Source organism: Nycticebus coucang, chromosome 13 (genome assembly GCF_027406575.1).
Source record: "Nycticebus coucang isolate mNycCou1 chromosome 13, mNycCou1.pri, whole genome shotgun sequence".
Lineage (NCBI taxonomy): Eukaryota > Metazoa > Chordata > Mammalia > Primates > Lorisidae > Nycticebus > Nycticebus coucang.
Window position 1 is genome coordinate 56,557,584 of NC_069792.1, and position 13,239 is coordinate 56,570,822.

Genomic DNA, 13,239 nt, shown 5'->3' on the forward strand with positions numbered 1-13,239 from the left:
GAGCTTTTCTTTTTAGGGAGATTTTGTATAGTTGACCTATTTCAGAACTTAATATAGGCCTATTCAACATTTCCACTTCATTCTGGCTAAGTCTTGGTAGGTGGCATAATTCCAAGTATTGGTAGATTTCTTTCAGATTTTCATATTTCTGAGAGTAAAGTTTCTTGTAATATTCATTAAGGATTTTTTGAATTTCTGAGGGGTCTGTTATTATTTCATCTTTACCATTTCTGATTGATGAAATTAGAGAATTTACTTTTTCCTGGTTAGGTTGGCCATAGGTTTATCTATTTTATTGACCTTTTCAAAAAACCAACTTTTGGATTTATCGATCTGTTGTATAATTCTTTTGTTTTCAATTTCATTTAATTCTGCTCTAATTTTGGTTATTTCTTTTCTTCTGCTGGGTTTGGGGTTGGAATGTTCTTCCTTCTCCAGCTGCTTGAGATGTCCCATTAAGTTATTAACTTCCTCTCTTTCCTTGAGGAAGCCTTGCAGTGCTATAAATTTCCCTCTTAGGACTGCCTTTGCAGTATCCCAGAGGTTCTGATAATTCGTGTCTTGGTTGTTGTTTTGTTTCAAAAATTTGGTGATTTCCTTCTTAATCTCGTCTATAACCCATCTATCCTTCAGCATAAGGTTATTTAGTTTCCATGATCTTGTATGGGTATGCAGATTCCTGTTTTTATTCAGTTCAACTTTTTTTTTTTTTTTTTTTTTTGTAGAGACAGAGTCTCACTTTATGGCCCTTGGTAGAGTGCCGTGGCGACACACAGCTCACAGCAACCTCCAACTCCTGGGCTTAAGTGATTCTCTTGCCTCAGCCTCCCGAGTAGCTGGGACTTACTCAGTTCAACTTTTATTCCATGATGGTCTGAGAAGATGCAAGGAATAATTTCTATTTTTTTTTTAATTTGCTGAAGTTAGATTTGTGGCCTAGGATGTGGTCGATTTTGGAGTATGTTCCGTGGGCTGATGAGAAGAATGTGTGTTCAGTTTTGGTGGGATGAAATGTTCTGTAGATGTCTGTTAAATCCAGATGTTGAATGGTTAAGTTTAAATCTAAGATTTCTTTGCTTAGCTTCTTTTTGGAGGATCTATCCAGCATTGCTAAAGGGTTGTTAAAATCTCCAACTACAATAGAACTGGAGCAAATCAAGTTGCTCATGTCTGTTAGAGTTTCTCTTATAAATTGAGGTGCGTTCTGGTTGGGTGCATAAATATTAATAATAGTAATCTCATCATATTCAGTATTACCTTTAACAAATATGAAGTGTCCATCCTTATCCTTCCTTATTTTGGTTGGTTTAAAGCCTATTGCATCTGCGAACAGGATTGCAACACCTACTTTTTTCTGCTTTCCATTTGCCTGGAGTATAGATGACCGTCCCTTCACCTTGAGTCTGTATTTGTCTTTTAATGTAAGATGAGATTCTTGTATGCAGCAGATATCTGGCTTGAGTTTTTGTATCCAGTCAGCCAACCTGTGCCTCTTTAGAGGACAATTTCAACCATTCACATTAATTGAGAATTTTGATAATCCTTTCAAGAGTCTGGTGGACATTTTTAATACTTTTGCAACTGTAGAAGTTGGAATTTGATCAAAATTTTCTGGGTGGGTTTACTTTTCTGGTGGAGGATTATGCTGGGCTTCATGGAGGATACGTCTGAGAATATCCTGGACAGCTGGTTTAGTTGTGGCAAATTTCTTCAACATGTAAATGTCATTAAAGTATTTAATTTCTCCATCATAAATGAAACTCAGTTTGGCTGGGTACCGGATCCTGGGTTGAAAGCTATTTTGTTTTAGGAGATTAAAAGTCGATGACCATCCTCTTCTAGCTTGAAAGGTTTCAGCAGAGAGATCTGCAGTTATTCTAATATTCTTCCCCTTGTAGTTGATGGTTTTGTTTACTCTGGCTGCTTTCAGAATTTTCTCCTTCATATTAACTTTAGTGAAATTGATTACGATGTGTCTGGGGGATGTCTTATTCAGGTTGAGTCGTGCTGGAGTTCTGAAACTGTCAGCTACCTGAAATTCAGAATCTCTTGGCATGTCTGGAACGTTCTCTTTCATAATCTCATGGAGAAGAGACTCTGTGCCTTATGAAGCCACTTCATCGCTTTCGCAGATCCCTATAAGACGAATATTGGTTTTCTAAGAATTATCCCAGAGCTCTCTAAGAGAGTGATCTGTTTTTGCCCTCCATTTCTCTTCCTCTCTGAGAGTTTGGGAGCATTTAAAAGCTTTCTCTTCAATGTCAGAAATCCTTTCTCTGCTTGCTACGTTCTGTTACTGAGGGATTCTACTGTGTTTCTCAGATCTTTGAAGGCTGAAACTTCTTGTTTCAATGTGTCAAAATCTTTAGTTATTTGGTCTTTGAATTCGTTGACTTCTTTACACATCTTTTGGGTTACTGCTTGGAATTCTAATTCGATCTTATTTGCTATCCAGATTCTGAATTTGATTTCTGACATCTCAGCTATTTGTTTGTGCATGGCATGTTGTGGTGTGTCTGCCCCATTGTTCCTTGGGGAGTTGATCTACTCTGATTATTCATATTGCCAGAGTATTTCCTTTGATTTCGTCTCATGGTTGTTTTTCACTGTTGCCTCTGGCTGTCCTCAGAGTTCGGGTGGTGTCTTTCCGAGATTAGACCTGGGGGGATCACTCTATTGTTGCTGGATCTTTGTAGGGAGTGACACTGTGTAGCTCTTCTGGGGCTGCCCCAGCCAGGGAGTTCTGGTCGTGGGAGCAGTTCCAGAGTGTGACACCCCAGATCCAGCAACAGGGCGGGGGGTGGTACACACGGTTCTGGGAGTGCCTGGTGCCCAGAGGGCCCAAGGCTCCAGCAGTCTCTGGCCAGGAGAAGGGCTCCGCGCAGAGGCAGGGAGGGATCTGGAGGGCACGCAGCTACCAGAGTCCCTGGCCAGACAAACAGGCAGTGCAGAGGCAGGGAGGGTACAGGAGGGAGAAAGTGGGGTTGCACGGCTCCTGGAGTTCCTGGTCAGGGTGTGGGGAGGCCCGGCAGGCAGGGTAGTGGGTCCCTGTGCAGCTCTTACCAGGGTCCTGGAGGGCGCAGCTCTTGGGAGGTCCAGGAGGGTCCCAGCACAGCTCTTACCGGGGTCTGGGAGGGTGCCGATCACAGGTTCCGGCACAGCTCTTCTGGAGGTCCGAGAGGGTGCCGATCACAGGTCCTGGTGCTGCTCTTCCGGAGGTCCAGGAGGGTGCCGATCACGGGTCCTGGCGTAGCTCTTCCGGAGGTCCAGGCACAGCTCTTCTGGAAGTGGGATGGTGCCGATCACGGGTCCCGGCCCAGCTATTCCCACTTTTCTCTATTCTTATCAGTCCTAATCTTCTTGAATCTTGGACATAAATTCCAGGATAGCATTGGAATTAAGATAATCTCTTCAGGCCACCACCAAAGGAATAGTTTTCTTAACCTCTACACAGGTCTTATACAGCCTTCTCCACGTCCCTGAGGATGGATGATTCTTCCCAGTGTCTTTTCTGGTTTCAATCTCTCTTTCTCAAATTTACAGTTCTTAAAGTTTCATTGGCCTGCACACTGGAGGGGGCAGGCGTGCTTCAGTGGGCGCAGAGCCCCAGACTCCGACCCCGGCTGGAGACTCTACTCAGAGCAGATCAAGCCTCAGCGGCTCTACCTACAAGGCCTCTCTCCTGCCCCAACCTATCACACAAGATTCTTTCTTTATACTATGCCATTCTCCTTTCTGTCTAATTTCTCTTACTCTAAAAAACCCACTTCCCACAAAACAGGATCCCATTTTACTATGTAGTCACCCATTCACTCAGCCAAACTGATAATTAGAAGGTTTAAAAGGCAAGAATATTATCCTTTGACAAAGACCCAGTTTCCTCAACAATTTAAACAACCAATGATTACATTTTACAAATGAGAGACATTTTATGAGATATAACATTGATACAGGATTTTCCCACTCAGGGCTGGACAGGAAACCCCCACTTTTCAGGCTCAGGTGAGCTCAGACATCAGACTCCCATCTCCAGGCACAAACCCTCTGAGCCCCAGCAAGGTCATGAACAAAGCAGTCCCAAACATTTTGGATGGCTCCACCCTAAGGGGCACACACCCTAATCCTCTCCCCAGACAAATACCACAACAAAGACCTAATAACCTTGTCCAAGGTGAGGGCTGCATTCATTTATTTGCTAGAACACCCCTTCAGTTTGTAAAGGTATTTTTCCATCTACCAAGTCCTGGCCAAAATATCTCTCAGGGCCAATTTTTACCCCTAGAAAAAGGACTCATGCAGGAAACCTCCAACCTGGGCCTCCTCCCCCTTTCTAGAGGCTGTTCACCTTGGAGACCTATTACTGATATGGATACATTCCCATCCAGCATGAGATTTATACTCCCTCCCTCGATTTCGAGGGCCATCCAGAGCTCATGGGACTTCCTGAACCGCAACACTTTCCAAGGCACAGCCCCTCTGCCAATAGCCGTGGCACTCTCCACTCACTCTGCAGACCCCTCAGTCCAACAAAATTCCATTTTATCACTGATCTTTGGCCCACCAGCTCAATTCTTAAATTCCTGAGACCAAAGACTCAGTGAAGAAATTCCAGTAACAAAACTACAACAACATCCTTTCTAATGTCTTTTCCTTTTCCTCCAAGATCTACATGGCCATGTGGCCACCAAAGACAGACAGAAGGTGGAAAACCTGGAACTTCCAGTTTCTCTCAGAATAGCCAGGGGGCAAAGTTGGAGTAGGGAAGAAGGGCACACTCACACATTCGTTTCACCCCGTGAATGGGGGGGGAGCGAAACCCCACCTATTATTATCCATCTCAGTCATTCTCCAAACACTCTATGATACAATTCCAACCCATTTCTTAACTTGGGCAGCCTCGATTTCCCATTCAAGCTGCCAGTTTGCCATAGGAGGCAAACCAACACTGCTCTAGGCCCTGTGAAGGGAGGTTCAACTCCACCCTCAGAGTTCTCTCAGTCACACCACATCCACACACTCTCATACACCTCTCAACAGACCTGCCGGTGATCTAATACCCATGGAGTTGATCAGGCTCCTTCTTCCACTAAACTGTAGTGGGATCCCCAGATGGGTCATACCTTGTCCTAGATGTCTCCCTGTGTAAGTACCTGTTCGTGCATGCCAGTTCCTCCTGGTGTTTGGCTCCTTGAAGACCCATGAGGGGGTCCTTTCTCCGCCCAGCCAAGGCATCCACACTGGGAGGCCAAATTGCCTCCCTGGCACGCTCGGTGGTTCACATGGCCCAGGCCAATCAGGGGCACCCACGTGGATGTCCAGAGGATTGGTGGCAACTACCAGGTGCATGTTCTCTCCAAGGGTGATCTCGCTTCCCAGTCAGGGAACCAAAAATGTTGCAGGAAGACGAGGCCCAACAGAGAGCACCCAAACACCACGTTTATAAGAGGAAGGACTTTATTCACCAGACGGGAGCTTACCGCATAGAAGAATTCCAAATGGCCACGTTTTTCAATCAATTCTTCTAAAAAAGAAGAACTAGGCAGGTTCAGTGGCTCACGCCTGTAATTCTAACATTCTGGGAGGGAGACAGGTAGACTGCCTGAGCTCACAGGTTTGAGACCAGCCTCAGCAAGTACAAGACCCCCGTTTCTAAAAAATTACCAGGTCAACATGGTGGACACCTGTAGTCCCAGCTACTGGGGAGGCCACTGCACTCTACCCAGGATGAAAATGAGACTCTAAATAAATAACTAAATAAGAACTAGTTCTATCAAATGTTAACAAAAATTTAAACGACAACTCAACTGACTAGTAGAATAATATTAAGTATCTTTACAACAACATGGGTATGCAAATCTATTTTTTTCAACTGTAAATACTATAAACTCTAAATAATGATCAAGAATTTACAATAAATGGGTGGCACCTATGGCTCAGTGAGTAGGGCGCCAGCCCTATATACCGAGGGTGGTGGATTCGAACCCAGCCTGGACCAAACTGCAACAAAAAAATAGCTGGGCATTGTGACAGGTGCCTGTAGTCCCAGCTACTCAGGAGGCTGAAGCAAGAGAATCGCCTAAGCCCAAGACTGGAGATTGCCGTGAGCTGTGAGGGCAACAAAGTGAAACTCTGTCTCTTAAAAAAAAAAAGAAAGAAAGAATTTACAAGAAAAATTAGCATTCAAGTGGTGGTGCCTGTGGCTCAAAGGAGTAGGGCACCGGCCCCATATGCCAGAGGTGGCAGGTTCAAACCCAGCCCTGGCAAAATAAATAGCATTCAACTAAAGATTTGTTGTAAACGTAAAAACATATGCCAGTTTTCAAAGACTTAGTGGGAATATTAATAATTTATAATTTTTACATTAATTATATGCTCAAATGATATGTTTTGGACATGTTAATTTTTAATCTATATATATAATTTATATTATATTTTTAATGGACAATCCTGGTCTGCAAGGATACACAATAAACTAAATGACAAAACCTACTACTGGAAAAGAGGAGTATGAGGAGAACAGTTAAGAACTTTTAATTTAAGCATATTACTAAAAAGTTTACAAAAATAATATTCACGTGGCTTGGTGCCCGTAGCTCAGTGAGTAGGGCGCCAGCCACATAACTGGCCCAGGCCTGCTGAACAACAATAACAACAGCAACAAAAAATAGCCAGGCATTGTGGCGGGCCCCTATAGTTCCAGTTACTCGGGAGGCTGAGGCAAGAAAATCACTTAAGCCAGCAATTCTCAACCTGTGGGTAGCGACCCCTTTGTAACAATGAAAATATATCCTACATATCAGATATTTACATTACGATTCATAATAGTAGCAAAATTACAGTTATGAAGTAGCAACAAAAATAATTTTATGATTGGGGTCACCACAACATGAGGAACTATATTAAAGGGTCACAGCATTAGGAAGGTTGAGAACCACTGACTTAACCCCAAGAGTTTGAGGTTGCTATGAGCTGTGATGCCACAGCACTCTACCTGGGGTGACATATTGAGACTCTGTCTCAAAAAATTTTTTTGTCATGTATTTCTTATTAAATCAAAATTAATTATAACTCTTACAAACTAAGAAAAGTGATGCATCACCAAATGATGAACTAAAAGCAATCTGCCTTCATTTATTCACCTCACAGAAAATCAAAATCATATAGCCAGCACCCAGATTATCACTGCCAATATGGCAGAACTCAAATCTGAGGCTGTGATGATCCCAGGAGCCACAGAGAAGTTAAAAACTCCAAGCAGACTGTAAGAGAAATGGACTTCTCCCTTTGCAATGTCCCTTCCCCAATCCGTCAAGCAACTCATAAAGAAAATCTCACATACTCAACACTTACAGTTTCTACACTGAAAAAAGAGCAAGGTGAACAGCAAACTTCTCTACCATCTTGGGTTCCCTTGCAGGAAAACAGTTCCTGCCTCAGCTTAGAGGAAGTATGTCAAATGCCTAAGGAAGAAAAACCCCTAAAGGCAAACAGACAAATAGGAGAGACTAACAATTCCAACATAAGAAACTCTGCCCTTTCTCTACAGCCAAGTCAGAGTAGCTGTACAGCAGTACCATGCTAAGGACGCATAACCTAGACTTCCCACACAATAAGGGTGTCCCCTCTTGGACCCTCCCATCCAAGGCAGCCAGCACTACAAAAGTTTGCAAGAGCCAAAGCAAACCTGGGACTAATAGAGTCCAAAAAAAGGAAGCAATCTAGGATTAAGAATACTAAACAGGCAAACAGCAAAGAACCTCTAGGCAAAGACATCCAATAAAAAACAAGACATGGCCAGGTATGGTGGCTCACATCTTATCACTTTGAGAGGCCAAGCTGGGAAAATTAATTGAGGCCAGGAGTTTGAAACCAGCTTGAGAAACATAGCAAGACCCAATCTATAAAAAAATTTAAAAATTAATCTGGCATACCCCTATAGTACTAGCTATTCAGGAGGCTGAGCCAGGAAGATCACTTGAGCCTAGATGACTGAAGTCGCAGTAAGCAATGATCATGCCACTGCACCTTAAGTCTGGACGAGACAGCAAGATCCTATCTCAAAAAAAAAAAAAAGGAAGAAGACAATGACGACAGATGGAGAAGACCAGAATAAATAACTAATCCTTCAGTGCAAACTACAAATGTATGTCCACAAGAAACAACAGCAAACAGGGAACCATGACATCCCCAAACAGACTAAGCAAGGAGTAGTAGCTGATCTTAATGAGACAGCAATATGTAAACTCTCAGATTATCCGTATAGTCTCAGCCTCTTGGAAGGGTAAGGCAAGAGAATTGCTTGAGCCCAAGAGCTTGAGGTTGCTATAAGCTAGTGGTTCTCAATCCTCCTAATGCCACAAACCTTTAATACAGTTCCTGTGGGTTGCAATCCACAGGTTGAGAACCCCTGCTATAAGCTATGAAGCCATAGCACTATACCCTGGGTGAAAGAGCGAGACTGCCTCACAAAATAAAAAATAAAAATAAAAAATTCAACATAGTAGTTCTAAGCAAACTCAAACTCTAAGATAACAAAGAAAACTAATTCCGAAATATATCACAGAAATGTAACAAAGAAATTGAAATTCTAGAACTAAGAAATACATTTGCTGAACAGAAAAAATGCACTGGAGGTTCCTAATAGCAGAATGGATCAAGCAGAAGAATCAATGAGTGCAAAGATGACCTGTGTGAAAGTACACAAAGAAGAAAAAAACAAATAAAAAATAAAGAATGCCTACAAAATATAGAATATGACCACAAAAAAAAGAAAATCTAAGAGTCATTGGTAATCAAGAGGGAGTTGAGAAAGAGCAAGAGATAGAAAGCTTATTCAAAAAAATAATAACAGGCCAGGTGTAGTAGTTCACACCTGGAATCTTAGCACTCTGGCAGGCAAAGGCCATAGGATTGCTTCAGCACAGGAGTTTGAGACCAACCTGAGCAAGAGTGAGACCCCATCGCTACTAAAACTAGAAAAATTGGTCGCACCTGTAGTCCCAGGATACTCAGGAGGCTGAAGCGGGTTAAGGTTGCAGTGAGTTGCAAGAATACCACTGCACTCCAATCTGAGGTGACAAAGCAGACTGCGACTCAAAAAATAATAACAGAAAACTTTCCAAATCTCGAGAAATATATAAATATCAAGATATAGGAAAGTCAGAGACCACCCAAATAAGACCAGTTCAACCCAAATAAGACTACATCAAAGAATATAATAATCAAACTCTCAAAGATCAAGGAGAAAGACGAGACCCTAAAAGTAGGAAGAAAAAAGCAAATAACACAAAAAGTAGCTCTGATTAGTCTGACAACAGACTCCTCTATTGAAGGGGAAACTATACAGATCAGAAAGGAGTGGCTGAGAAGATATATTCAAACTACTGAAGAGGAGTGAAGTGGTGGGGGAACTGTCAACCAAGAACAATTTGCACAGCAAAGCTTTCCTTCAAATATGAAGGAGAAATAAGGTCCTTCCCAAACAAACGCTACAAAAATTTATCACTAGAACCATCCTTTTGTTTTTTGTTTTTTGCAGTTTTTGTTTGTTTGTTTGTTTTGTTTTGTTTTTATTGGCCAGGGCTGGGTTTGAACCCACCACCTCCAGCCTGGTGCCCTACTCCTTTGAGCCACAGGTGCCACCCCACTAGAACCATCTTACAAGAAATGTTAAAGGGAATTTTTCAATATGAAAGCAGGAGGCTAACATAAAAAGAAAATATTTGAAGGTATAAAACTCACTAGTAAATGTAAGTACATGGACAAATTCAGGACACTCTAATATGTAATTGTGGTATATAATCCGCTCATCTTTATTATGAAGACTAAAAAAGAAATTTATTAATAATAACATGATAAAAACATATTAAGGCATACGCAATATAAAAAAATACAAGTTGAGACCTTGATCAAAATTCAGGGGGGAGATGGAGTGAAGTGTAAAACTTTAGTTTTTCCTTTGTTTATTTTTTCATCTCCCTTTGTTGCCCTAGGTAGAGTGCTGTTGTGTCATAGCTCACAGCAACCTCAAACTCTTGGGCTCAAGGGATTCTCTTGTCTCAGCCGCCTGAGTAGCTGGGACTACAGGCGTCTGCCACAACGCCCAGTTATTTTTTTTTTTTTTTTTTTTGAGGCAAAATCTCACTATGTTGCCCTCTGGTAGAGTGCCATAGCGTCACAGCTCACAGCAACCTCCAACTCTTGGGCTTAAGCAATTCTCTTGTCTCAGCTTCCCAAGTAGCTGATACTACAGGTGCCCATCACAATGCCTATTTTTTGTTGCAGTTGTCATTGTTGTTTTAACTGGTACAGGCTGGGTTCGAATCCACAAGCCTCGCAGTGTATGTGGCCAATGCCATAACCACTGTGCTACTTTGTTGAAAGTAAATTTCAACAAAATGTTCATGAAACTAGAAATTGTCATTTGTTTGAAATAACCTATTACAGGCTCTGTGGCTCAAGTGGCTAGGGCGCCAGCCACATACACTGGAGCTGGCGGGTTCGAATCCAGCCCGGGCCTGCCAAACAATGACAATTACAACCAAAAAATAGCTGGGCATTAAGGCGGGCACCTGTAGTTCCAGCTACTTGGGAGGCTGAGGCAAGAGAATCACTTAAGCCCAAGAGTCTGAGGTTGCTATGAGCTATGACGCCATGGCACTCTACCAAGGGTGACATAGTGAGACTCTATCTCAAAAAAAAAAAAAAAAAAAAGAAAGAAAGAACCTATTACATTTACAAAATATTTTTTGTAAACCTCATAATAACCCCAAAGCACAAACCTATAATAGATACACTAAAAGTAAAAAGCAATGAATTAAAAGATAGTACCAGAGAAAAATCATTTAGCCACAAAGGAAGACAGTAAAAATAGAAGAAAAAGGAAAGGAGTTACAATCAACCAGAAAACAGTATCAACATACAAAGTGATTATATGTGTGTGTGTGTGTGTGTGTGTGTGTGTCCACCACTGGAGCACCCAAATAAAGAAAAATACCAATACATGTTCACAGGATGACACAGGCTAGTACCCTAGTAGTATGAAATTCAACACCAAACTCTCAGGAATGGACAGATCATCTAGACAGAAAATACACAAATAAATGTCAGAGTTAAACTACAATCTAACACATGAACCTAATTGACATTTACAAAACATTTCTTCCAACCACTACAGAATACACATTCTCATCAGCATACAGAAGATTCTCTAAAATATCTTAGGCCACAAAACCAATCTCAACAAATTATTGAAAATCAAAATAAATTTTCAAACCACTATGGAAAATAAAACTAGAAATCAATAGGAAAATAAAACTAGAAATCAATAGCAAGAGGAACTACAAACAGATGGAAATTAAACATGTTCCAGAATAAACCAATCAATGAAGAAATTTAGAATAAAATTTTAAAATTTCATAAAACTGGACAGTGCCTGCAACTGAGTGGGTAGGGCACCAGCCACATACACCCAGGCTGGCAGGTTTGAACTGGGCCCAGACCTGCTAAACAACAATGACAACTGCAACAAAAAAATAGCTGGGCGTTGTGGCGGGTGCCTGTGGTCCCAGCTGCTTGGGAGACTGAGACAAGAGAATCTCTTAGGCCCAAGAGTTTGAGGTTGCTGTGAGCTGGGATGCCATAGTACTTTACCAAGGGTGACACTGAAATTCTGTCTCAAAAAAAAAAAACTTTTTTTCATAAAATTCGGAAAATGAAAATATAACAAATCAAAAATCTATGGAACACAGCAAAAGAGTACTAATATGAAAGTTTATAGCGATAAATACAAACATGAAAAAAGCAAAAGTATTTTACATAACCTAACTATGCACCTCAAGAAGCTAAAAAGCAAAAGAAACCAAACCCAGAATCAGTATAAGAAAAAAAATAATAAAGATGAGAACAGAAATAAATTAAGACTTCAAAAAAATTACAAAAGGCCAAAAATACAAAGTTTTTCAAAAAGATAAAATTGGGAAAAAAAGAAAAGAAAAAAACTAATGGAAATACATAGTTTTTACTAGAAAAAAGCACACTGCAAAATGTATTTTTTTTAATTAAAAAACCTGTGTTTGTATATATAAAAGTATTTTTTAATGTCTGGAAGTATCCACATCAAAATAATAATAATAATAATAAAGATAAAATTCGCATATTTAGCTAGACTTAAAAAAAAAAGACCCAAATGAATAAAAAAGATACTACAGAAATGCAAACAATCATTAGAGACTACTATGAACTATTACACATCAACAAATTGGCAAAACTTAAAGAACTGGATAAATTCCTCAACACATACAACTTACCAAGACTGAACCAAGAAGAAACTAGAAAAGCTGAACAGACCACAGCGAGTAATGAGACTGAAGCAACCATAACAACTCTCCTACCAAAGCAAAGCCCAGGCTGGGCTCAGTGGCTCATCATGCCTGTAGTCCTTGAACTCTGGGAGCCTGAGGTGGGTGAACTGCTTGAGCTCAGGAGTCTAAGGCCAGCCTGAACAAAAAGGAGAGCTCTATCTCTACTAATAATAGAAAAACTAGCCTGGCATGACATGACTGCAGTTCCAGCTACTCTGGAGGCCAAGGCAAGAGGAGCTCTTAAGCCCAAGAGTTTATGGTTGCTGTGAGCTATGATGCCACAGCACCCTACCCAAGGTGTCAGAGTGGGACTCCGTCTCAAAAAAAAAGAAAGTAAAAAGAAAAGAAAAGCCCAAGCTCTAATGGCTTCACTGATGAATTCTACCAAACATTTATCAAAAAACTGGGAATTGGTATGGCAACCGAAGGTGATGTAGAGCTGGAACTGGAGACAGACCAGAGGCCAAGAGCAGCCCCCGAGAAGCCTGGGACCCATGACAGTGATACAGCGGACCTGGGGCAGGTCACCAATTATGTGGAGGAGGAGATCCAGAGTTCCAATGTGGAAAGAACCATGTCCATCACTGGGGACAGATGGTCCAGGGAAAAGAAAGCCAAACAGGAGCAAGAGAAGGAACTGGCTAAAGTCACTATCAAGAAGGAAGATCAGGGTTTGGCACCAGCCACATACTCCTAGGCTGGCGGGTTGGAACCTGGCCCAGGCCTGCTAAAAAACAATGACAACTACAACAAAAAAAGGCTGGGTGTTGTGCAGGCACCTGTAGTCCCAGCTACTTGGAAGGCTGAGGCAAAAGAATCACTTAAGCCCAAGAATTTGAGGTTGCTGTGAGCTGTGATGCCACAGCACTCTATTAAG

General features: G+C 41.5%; 2 protein-coding genes across 2 annotated transcripts in view; one reads left to right on the forward strand and one right to left on the reverse strand.

Moving 5' to 3' along the window:
• Nucleotides 1-13,239, reverse strand: part of RAD54B (RAD54 homolog B) — a 130,588-nt gene that overhangs the window by 81,733 nt on the left and 35,616 nt on the right. The gene's annotated exons all lie outside the window — the stretch shown is intronic.
• Nucleotides 12,778-13,059, forward strand: LOC128564003 (huntingtin-interacting protein K-like). The gene has a single exon (XM_053559598.1). It carries the CDS (start codon nucleotides 12,778-12,780, stop codon nucleotides 13,057-13,059), a length of 282 nt encoding a protein of 93 aa, XP_053415573.1.